This window comes from Corylus avellana, chromosome 2, assembly GCF_965113065.1.
Source record: "Corylus avellana chromosome 2, dhCorAvel1.hap1.2, whole genome shotgun sequence".
In the NCBI taxonomy this organism is placed as follows: domain Eukaryota; kingdom Viridiplantae; phylum Streptophyta; class Magnoliopsida; order Fagales; family Betulaceae; genus Corylus; species Corylus avellana.
In genome coordinates this window covers 34,514,132-34,525,325 of record NC_142491.1, presented here as the reverse complement: position 1 = coordinate 34,525,325, position 11,194 = coordinate 34,514,132, and the positions used below count along the sequence as shown (strand labels likewise).

General features: G+C 36.2%; 1 protein-coding gene and 1 pseudogene across 1 annotated transcript; both read left to right on the top strand.

Annotated features, from left to right (window-relative positions):
* Positions 1–6,347: 6,347 nt before the first annotated feature.
* Positions 6,348–6,996, top strand: LOC148587683 (TPD1 protein homolog 1-like). The gene is made up of 3 exons (XM_088512505.1): positions 6,348–6,426; positions 6,508–6,600; positions 6,695–6,996. Exons 1-3 carry the CDS (start codon positions 6,348–6,350, stop codon positions 6,994–6,996), a joined length of 474 nt encoding a protein of 157 aa, XP_088368631.1.
* Positions 6,997–9,169: 2,173 nt separating this feature from the next.
* Positions 9,170–10,601, top strand: LOC148587682 (uncharacterized; annotated as a pseudogene).
* The last annotated feature ends 593 nt before the right edge of the window (positions 10,602–11,194 follow it).

The window sequence follows — 11,194 nt, the reverse complement described above, 5'->3', positions numbered from 1 at the left end:
CATATTTTTATCCTCCTAAAGTTGATGTGGCTTTTAAAATTACCATTAAATTTTAGATGAATCATACTTTAATTTTGATCTAATGATGATTTTGAAAACCACATCAGCTTTAAAAGGATTTTAGAAAAATAAAAAAATAGTACCTAACATTACTCCTTGAATATATATAGTATCTTGATGCACTGAGTTCATTGAAACAAGAAGAACAAGAATAATATATTAAGATAATTGGATCAAGAACAGCAATTATTAATGATCCTAGGTGTGTAATTACTCTCACTTTATTTTTAGTTTTTTCAAAAAAAAGTCAACTTCCTTTCAAAACTAATAGCAAACAATTTTATTTACTTTTTTCTAATAAAAAGTTCAAATCTTATTTCGTTTTTATATCACACTAATCACTTTTTATTTATATTCAAACAAAAAACTTGCAACAAAACTCTTTACTAAATACACAATTGAAACTCTTTTTACTAAACACACCTAATTACCCCATTGGTATTTTACTGAGTTGACAAAATCGTGAAAACATCTTTATCCATTGCACGCCCCACAAAATCACAGTTCTAGTTGACTTTCTCTCTCTCTTAAATTGTTGGCTGTTAAATCACCACTTGTTTCAAAAGCTTAACCTATAAAAGGTAAATTTAATCATTTAATCAAATATTTTAACATTCTTCTCCACGTGTGGGCACACAGTCTTTTTCAATAAGTAAGTGAGACTCAACACATGAAATATTTAATTAAAATATGAGTCAATGACGGAGTTAAAGTTCGAATTTATGACTTTTGGCTTTGATACTATGTTAAACAATCACTTTTTTTAAAAAAAAATTTAAGCTTTTAAGATAAATGATGATTAATATATCAGAGTCAAAAGAACATGAGTTTAAATCCTGACTTCCTCACTTATTAAAATGATGAGTTTAAATTAAAAATTACACGTGATGGATTTCACCTATTAAAATGAAGTTTAAGCTCAGTACTCGTGAAGAGTGTTAAAATATTGATTACATTATTAAATTTATCTCTTCCTATCATCTTAATCTTTTAAGGTATATAACATGTAATTTAACACTAACAATTCGAGCTCAAACTCTCCCGCATTGCTTATGCAAATTACTAATAACGACTGCCATCCTTATCCAATTTCATCTCCTCTTGTTCTTCCTCCCCAATGTTGCATAGAGTATCCAACGATCCATATATATAAATGGCATATAAAGATGATTACATCAACACTTTTTTATTTTATTTTTTCTTGGTGTGTTTTTAATACATCTCCGGAAATTATAGATAGACAAGACTATCATGTCAACGTACTTGACGATGCTGATGGTCAATGTCTTCGCATGCGCATCAGGCGCTGAAACGGGCTAATCTTTGTCGGTGTCGTACACGTACATCAGCCTTAAGTCCCCGAGTGGCTACACGTGATATGGCTCGTGTGGTTCGCATTTGTTGTCACACCCTTCCAAGAAAAAAAAAAAAAAAAAAATCTAATATGATTAATTCAATAGTTGGCTGAAACTTTGAAATTAATATTGTAAAATAAACATACGATTTTTAAAATTACACTTAATATAGTGTAATTAGTCTCCATATGATATATTATGATCTTAATAAAAAAATTTCTTGAAAGTTAATCCCACTAAACAATAGTATTAGAGTCGGTGATTTAATAGGGGGAGTATTAGGCAGATGGATTTTTATATATGGCATTCTTTCTTAGTTATTATTTATTTTATTACCCTATTATCATACGTACGAGACTTGCTATTTCTCCATTTTTCATCTATCTCCCATGTCATCTATTTTGTTTTTTTCACAATTGAATATGAAAGACCCACATGCATGTGGGTTTTAAGATTCAATAATGAATTTTAAAAAAATATATATGAATGTAGATGAATGGAAGATGGAGAAATAACATTTTCTCTTATTATATTTGTGCCAAAATATTCTTCAGTATTTTACTATCATATTAGCAATTATAAATATTCTAGGAATATTTTTTGATTCTATAATTACTGTATTTTATTGGCTTTCTGCCACCACACTCTTTTTTTTTTTTTTTTTTCTATTCATTTTATTTTTTATTTTCTATTTGTTTATAAAAGGATACAATTATATTTTTATATCATTTTTACTATATATTCTTTTGAAAAAAAAAAAAAAAAAAGCGGAAAAAAAAGGATAAAAGTCTTAGATCTAAAATATTTGTAGACTAAAAATCAAGGTCTAAAAAATAAAACCAAGAAAAACATAAGAGGGTTTTAGAGTATATATATATATATAAAAGAATAAAAAAGGTGATGTTTTAAATGTGAAGTGGGGTGGAATTATCCTTCTTGTGAAGTGTCTGCAAACTGCAGTCATAAATCCAACTCACATGGCTCCACTCATAAAAAAAACTGACGGGTTGCTGAATATAGCAGTCAATGTTCCACAATCACAAAGGTAAAATGCCTCGACAATTTGAGTCTGAAAGTTGACCTTGTCATATTAATAACCACACATAAATAAATTACTTAATAAATAACTTCGGCCCTCTTTCCGAAAGGGCATGCAAAGAGAAGTGAAGCACGTTAAGAGTCTGAAACTTCTGCATTATACCAAGCAAAACAACATCTTCACTCTTCTGTTCCTCTTGCAGGAAACCTGCGGCTCTCTTGTAATGCCTATTTAACAATGACTACCAACTCTTTTCTCCCAAGGATTTTCAGACTTCTGAAAATCATCATTTGATGTAAAATATATAAATTAACTAACATTTCTATTATTCAATTAGCTACTGAGAAATCTTCCATTGGGAGGCATGAACATCCTCCCTCTTGATGGGTCAGGAAGATTATGCCTGTGACAAAAGCCTACATGTGACATGCATGTAAATATGGTGTCATCCATATATATATACATGCATAATTGCATATATTGCATGGTGCTGACTGATTTACTTTAATGGGTTTTACTTTCTGTCGAACTTGGGAAGAAGTCTAGAAACGTAGGGTTAGCTAGGCAAATATGGAAAACTCCTTTTCGATAGGATAGGAGGCTGGGTAGCCCTACAAGTTTCTGGCATGAAGTACAGGCAATGCCCCCCTCCCCTGCATCTTTATAATTAAATAATACAGCTAGCTCAGGAGTCGTGGAGTTGTGTCCTTTCTCACGATGCTGTTTCTATCTAGGACCATGAGAGGACAGGAAACAGATTGCTCTTTGAGAGAGGGAGAGAGAGAGAGGCAACTGAAATTTGGAATTTGGAATAAGAAGGTATGGATATTAGGATAATTAAGTAGGAGTTGAGCGTGTGGGAAGAAGATGGATGGAACAAGACACTCTTTTGTATGTTTAATTATGTGTCTGTCTAAAATTCTTCAAGGAAATTTGATCAGAGAAAATCTAGCTTGAAGGGAAATAACTAAAAGTGCCAATTTAATTGAATACTTTGAAACCAATTCCAATAATTTTATTTTGGCTGCAACGTCAAGTGACTCAAGTCCAGAATTTTACATTATAATATTCTTGTAAGAAAAAACAGATATATCTAATATCTCTCTCAATTTTTAATTTTTTAGTTTTTTTTTTTTAATGAATTATCTCTTCATTGATATAACAATTAAATTTGGCCAAAATGTTTCATACAATGCCAAAGATACAATTTAAAATCTTCACAACTCAAACATTATCTATGACATACATAATAGCCTATCGAGTTATTATAAGACAATATTTACGAAAAGTCATTGTTCTAATCAGTTTCAGATCTACAGCAAATTTCAACGAATCACGTCTTTATTCACTGCCAGGTCATTGATTCCCTAGCTTTATTTATTTATTTATTTATTTATATTATTATTATTATTTTTATCTATCTACTAGTTCTTTATTAATCGCAATCCCCTTTTCTACCTCTACCATAGTGATAATTCTTCTTTATACCTGATAACTCCTCCGTCATCAGTGTATAGTTTGCTCTTAGAGAAGGAACCATTAAAAAAAAAAAAAAAAAAGACCGGAAACCAATTCCATTATTCTTAAGGATTTGTAACAAAAAAAAACCTAAGAAAATGAATAAAACTTCATCCCATAGATCGCAACTAAAAACAGATATAGGGAGAATATATTCTTTTTTAAAAACAATGAATACAATAACAAAAACCCAATACATCTTCACGCGTTTCACGTACCATTGCCGACCAACCACGTTCCGCTAGAATGCACCCAAAGACCATTGACACACATGTTCTGGTCGATTTACAGTGGAGGCATGAAAAATGAGGGGGAAGGGAGAAGGAGAAAGGGGGCGGCGAGGAGGGAGTCATAATTCCCCTCCACCCCCCACCCCCTCCCCACTCAATTACCTACTACTTCATTGTCAATTTAATTTATAAACTATCAACAAAATGTTAATATTCTTCTTAAGGCTAGGAAAAAAAAAATTATCATAATTTTTTTTAATAAGACAAAAATACTCTTATAAATTAAAAAAAAAAGAAAAAAAAAAAGAAGAAGAAGGATGGTTTTTGAAACATCGAACAGACAGAGGAGTGTTTAAAAAAAAATTATGAAGGGTATTATATGTGTGTGTAAATCTTGTTTAATGGTTGTGCAATTAGATTGAATTTAGAAGTCAATTTTCTCTCAAGTTGTTGTTGTTGTTATTATTATTATTTTTTTAACAGAATCTTCTTCATTGATAAAATATATCGGAAACATATTGCTTCCTGATTACAATACCATAAATACAATTTGAAACTTTTTCAAGCCAAACATTATCTATGATATTCGTAGTGGCTTCTCTAGCCAACTCTTGAGCTGCTGAGTTTGTGTCCCTTTTAATATGTTTAATCATGCATGATCACAGCAACCGCATATGTTCTTGGATACCTTTTACAATATCCCCAAATTGATTCCAATTTTTGTGCTTCGCTTTAATAGCATTTACAATTTGCAAAGCATCCCCGCCATAATCACATCATAAAAATTCATCTCCTTACAAAATTCTAGTGCCGGTAAGGCTGCCAATTCTCTCAAGTTGCTTTTAGAGCCCACTCTTCAATTAGGCTAATTAGGAGCCCCTTAGGGTTTCAATAAAATAAGGTTCCAAATAGTACAATTCAGACTCATTCGGTCATTCCATATATATATATATATATATATATATATATATATATATATATATATATATAGTTAAGGCCCCAGTTATGATAAAAAGTTAGTCAATTCTTTCTAATCAAGGCTCCAATTATGGTAAAAACATTATTACCAATTGAAATATAGAAAAAAAAAAAAAAAAAAAAAATTCAATGCCTAAGATATTAAGAATTCGAGAAAAAAAGAAAAGAAAAAAAGAATAATGGATAGTAAGTCTTAAAGAGGCACAATCTCATTCAATTAAAAATCTCTCTTTTTATATATATATATATATATATATATATATATATATATATATATATATAGCAACGCTGAGTGTACAACGTATATATATTATTATATTACAATGTTAACAAAATACTTATATTCAAAATACCTACATCCATTTAACATTTTAGCTATTTAGTTTTACTTTTGTATTTAAAATATTACTTTTTATCTACTTATCCTATTATCAAGAAAGAGAGTTACACTACTCAGCAGCAGCAGCTCAACAAATTTTTATCTATTTTGTTGAGTTATATGTAGAGTATTTTTTACTACAAACTTAACAAAAATAGCTTTTAACTATTTTCTTGAACCCATTGTAAATACTCTTATAGAATATAGAAGTATAAGTATACAAAATTACTCATTATTACTCATTGGGATATACTTGCTTGGCACACACATGCACAACCAATGAATCCATAAATTAAACCATGTGAACAATACTGTGAGACTTTCTTGATTTGTGAACCAGAATGGGGAGTTAAATGGAGATACCTGTCACAAAGCATAGCTAGCTATTTTCACGTTAAGCATAGCAACCTAATAACTAGTGGAGGGAGGGACGTGATGCTGCATAAATCTTCAGGGACAGGAGGAAAGTAATTATTTTTAATGGTAGGATGATGTGAAATCACTTTTGCTGTGCATTAAATGGCTGTTGTCTTTTGTCTTCAAAATAATTAAAGCAGTGAAATTGGAAGAGACTGGCCGGTGGTGGTGGTCCTCTCTCTCTCTCTCTGCCCTGCCCTGCCCTGCCATTGCAGTACAGTTTAGTAATTTACAAGTAGCCATCGCACCATTCTTGTTCATCACCAATTGCAGAGAACTTCTTCATTTTCCTGCATTCCCAATTGACAGAGGCAGGGGTGGCACCTGAGAAGCCAAAGTGGGGAACTCTCAGAACAACTCAGAAAACATCCATGAGCTCTTGTCATGTTATGTTCTTCCTCTACTTGATGATGCTCATCATTGCATTGAGCAATCTTGGAGTACATTCAGGTACTATTCACTAACAACTTTCCCTACTTTCTTCTTACTATTTAATTTACTTTTCAAAAGCTCATGAGTAATCTTTGGCAGCAGCTTCTACTAACGAGTTTGCACATTCACCACTCCATGGAGATAACAACCATTCAAGGAAAGTAAATATGAAGTCAGGAGTTTTGGTACATGGTAAAGATTCAATCCCATGCAAAAATTACCTTTTGTTTTTCTTTTTGTAAACTGTTATTTAATTACTATATTTTTGTTTTTCTTTTTTCATAAGGGGGTTGCTCGAACAGAGATTTAAGCATCTCACAAAGCAGAGATTCCACATCTGGAATCCCACGGTACATAGTCCAGATACTCAACACCTGTGTTTCCGGGTGTCCTCTTTCAGACATTCATCTCCACTGTGGTTGGTTTGCCTCTGCAAGAATAATAAATCCAAGCACCTTCAAGAGGCTCTCGTATGATGATTGCTTGGTTAATGGAGGAAAGGCATTGAAGACAAGCCAAATAATCAGATTTACTTACTCAAACTCCTTCATGTACCCACTTGCATTCAAGTCTGCCAAGTCCTGCTGAGCCGGAAATGTTGGAAAAACATGCACCATGATGAAAAATTCCACCATTTCAGGACCCCCAAAGAAAAAAAAAAAAAAAAAAAAAACCCCATCATTGTAACAGCTTTTTCAAACTCTACTACTAATCCTTGTTGGCTTCCTTATTATGATACTCTTGTTGCTTTCAAAAGTGTTGTATCATCCCTATCTCATATTCTGAAAGTCCCATCACTTAGAATTTAGACTTCCTGAGTCAAAAGCTACTCTTCATATGTCTGCATGGCGCATGGCAGGTCTGAAACAGATGTGTAGTCATTCTCACATCTGTTTCCCTTTTACCAAAGAGAGAGAGAGAGAGAGAGAGATTTTTCTCTTTATTGCCTTTTTTATTCTAGAGTTGAAGATGTGGGGTCGGTTGTGTTTGGCAATGGAATGAAAACAAAAAAAAAGGAGTGGAAGGTAACATATTTGGTTGATACGAGAGAAAAAATGTAAAAATATTTCGAATAAAAAAGTGAAAAAATTTATTTTGTAGTAATTTTTTTACTTGAATAATAATAAAAAGTGATTAATGTGATATAAAAAATAAGAATATTAAGATTAATTTTAAGAAAAACTTTTTGGGGAATGAGGCTTGGTTCGGTCGAGCCTCTTGACAAACACAGCCTGCCAAGGATGATTGGAGCAATGCAGAAGTGTCAGCAGTGGCTGGAAGAAATCACGAAATGTAGAAAGGGAAAAGCAGTGGCATAGGAATCTCTCTCTCTGTCTCTCTCTCTTAGCATAAAGGGTTACAGCTCCAGAACAGACACTGTACGTAGTAGAACACAAGAAGAATCCTGGTTATGAACTATATATGTTGTGCATTGTTGAGCTAGGTTGGATGTGTGCGAGTGGTAACCCTCTAGCTTGCTACAGTTTTGGATTGAAGAGCACATGGTTGGTCCAATGTTAGGGACCGAGGAACAGTCCTAACCCGAACACAACAATGCAAGTAATAATAACCACAAATTAAGAATTTTTCAACATAAACAAAAAAATCAATCTCACTTCAGACAAGCTGTTACGCATAAATCCACCAAGAAGACCCATGGCCAAGGATCCGGCATCTCCTGGAAACCCAATACACTCATATGGGCTTTGTGGGTGCGGTCTAATACGAAGTCCATACATACAGCGTCGTCTCCCGAACGCCCAGGCTACTTGCCCAAATCTGAGAGTACACTGGACCAAATCTTCTATACTTAATGACCATATATATATGTTATAGTTATAACGTGCTTTGACTATATGGACAACTCACAGGTGTCGAGATCCTCGGAACGGTTATGCACCATCCCCGAAAATGTTATTAATGGCCATTATGGTTTCATATCAACCATAACAGATAGGAAACATGAATCTTATCTCCTCCAGCCGTTACGCCCAGATCCCAGATTCTTCGCTCGGTCATCATAGCTGCACCAACATGATCAGCTATAAAAGACCGCATCTCCGAAGAGACAGGTACACACACTGAATGTCATACTAAGCTTTATACTAAGTTTACACAAACACTGATTTAAGCATCGGAGGAGGAATCGTCGGCCACAACCTGGTGCATCATCTTGACGTGTGTTCTTGTTTACAGGATCAAAGGAAAAGCGAACAAGAGAGAATCTTCGATTTGCCCTTGGGTCCACCATACCGGAAACTGTTCCAACAGTTTGGCGCCGTCTGTGGGAACGACTAGTCGCTCTTACAAAAATCAAAAATCCGTAGTAATGGTGAACACAAGGTCAAGAAGCCGAGCCCGCACCAAAGAACCGCCAGCCCCGGCCAATCAAAGGCCACCATTGGCACACCAGAACGCCGGAGACAGGGAGCGTATCGCATCCTTTGAAGTACAAGTAGCGCTCCTAATTCAACGAAATGAGGAGCTGCGCCGCCACTTCCCTACGCAATCACAATCAGAAATCAATCGGAATGGACATTCGGAGGAACAAGAAAATCACAGCCACCGTTCTGAGGATCGCAGCCAACAAGGTAAGAGTCATCACCACTAGCACATCAACACCTGTAGAGGTGAAAACTCCCAAAAAACGGTGGAACCTAAAAAAGTTCAACCGATAACTGAGGACCAGAAACGGTCAACAGTAGCTCTGGAAAGTGAAGTAGACAAAGCCTTAGCGGAACTAAAGATGAAGCTTGAGGCTATGGAAAAGAAGGAAAAACACAAAATTGCATTGGTGAACAAACTCTTCACCAGGATGGAGACGCCCTTCACCAAATAGGTCATCGATCACCCGCTCCCCAACAAATTCAAAACACCTCAGATCCTGAGTTATAGCGGGGTTGGGGATCCAATCGAGCACCTGGAGAATTACCAAATGCATCTGGCATTACATGCCACACTCGACGAAATTGCGTGCAGAGCTTTCCCTACCACACTTTCAGGAAATGCCAAGGAATGGTTCTGGAGTCTGATGCCTAACTCCATAAGCACCTTTGAAGATCTTGCTCGGATCTTTCTCACCCACTTCTTAGGATCCCAAGAATGGAAAAAGCCTTCTGGATACCTCCTAACACTCCATCAACAAGAAGGAGAGAGCTTGAAAGAGTTTAAGATGCGATTCAACACTGAAAAGCTGAAAGTAGAAGATCCAACTAAGGGCGTAGTATTCTCTGCTATTTACAACAGCATCTCTCTAGAAGACCAGTGGGGAGAAAGATTGCGCGGAGACAACCGAGTAACCTCTAGAAGTTATTAGATAAGGTGGAGGAATTCATCAATGAAGAAGAGACTTTGAAGGCAATGAAGTCAGCTCGGAAATTGCCAAAAGATTCGAGGAGAAGAAGAATAAGAATCATTAGGGGTCAGACGCTTCGAAGCCCTTCAAGAAAAAGTTCAATGATTACAACTTCACTCCGCTCAACGCCAACATTTCCAAGGTCTTAATGGAAATTAAGAAAGAACCGGAATACCGAAAACCCCTAGGGGTTCCACAAAATCAGAACTCGAATCGTTATTGTGAGTTCCACGAAGCTAATGGAGACTACACAGAGGGCTACATTACTTTAAGGCACCTCATCGAAAAGTTTATCAGGAATGGTAAGCTCGTTCGATTCCTAGGAGAACAAAGAAGAGTGGCCCCTCCTAGGGAAAACTACGTCCGAGAAGTGAATTACCACAATCCCGGAGATCACCGACACCAGGAACGTTATCGAAGTAAAAGTTCCAACCGTAGAAATCGGGACAAATATCCTCGGGAGAACAAAGCAAGACAAGATGAGCCCAGAAGAAGGCATGCTCGCCCAACCCGCAAGCCTCAAAACCGAGCAAATATTCTAGAAATTCACACCATAATAGGTGGATTTGCTGGAAGAGGTGAGTTAGGAAGGGCGAGGAAGGCGTACGCCCGACACTTGGAAAGTTCCCATGAAGTCTATGCTATAGGAAGACCAATGAAGCAGTCCAGGAGGAGTGCGATGGTGATTGGTTTCTCAGATGACGACTACGTAGGCATATCATTTCCACAAACATGCGCTTTGGTTATCACACTGACAGTGGCAAACCACAATGCCCATCGCATCTTGGTGGATAATGGAAGCTCGACAGACATCATTGGTCTGCGTTTAAGAAGCTGAATCTAGGACAAGAGAAGGTCGTCCCAACCAGCTGCCCCTTGATGGGATTCATAGGGGAACAAGTGCAACTAGTCGGATTGATCGAACTACCGGCCATAGTTGGATTGTATCCGAAGCAAGTAACGGTGATGATACGTTTTCTGTTGGTCGACTAGCCATCAGCTTATAATGCCATCATTGGAAGAACGACTCTCAATGAACTGAAAGCCATCACGTCAACTCCCCATCTCAAGATGAAGTACCCAACGGATCACGGAGTTGGGAAAGTAAGGGGCGATCAATGAGCTGCCTGACAATGTTACAACATCTCTATGAAAAAGTTTCCTAGGACCCTAGCCCAAAGGAGCGGCTATAAGGAGGACAGATAGCAATTAATGGGCGGTGAACCAGTCAAGGATCTTGAGGAATTCTCGGTTGGCAAGCCAGACAGGGTCGTCAAAATTGGGTCCCAGCTGAACCTAGTTATGAATGAAAAGCTTGTATCTTTCCTCCGTGAGAATTATGACGTGTTCACTTGAAGTCATGAGGATATGTCGGGTATATCGCCTTTGGTAATGGTGCACAGGTTGAATGCTGATCCCAGTTTCAAGCCA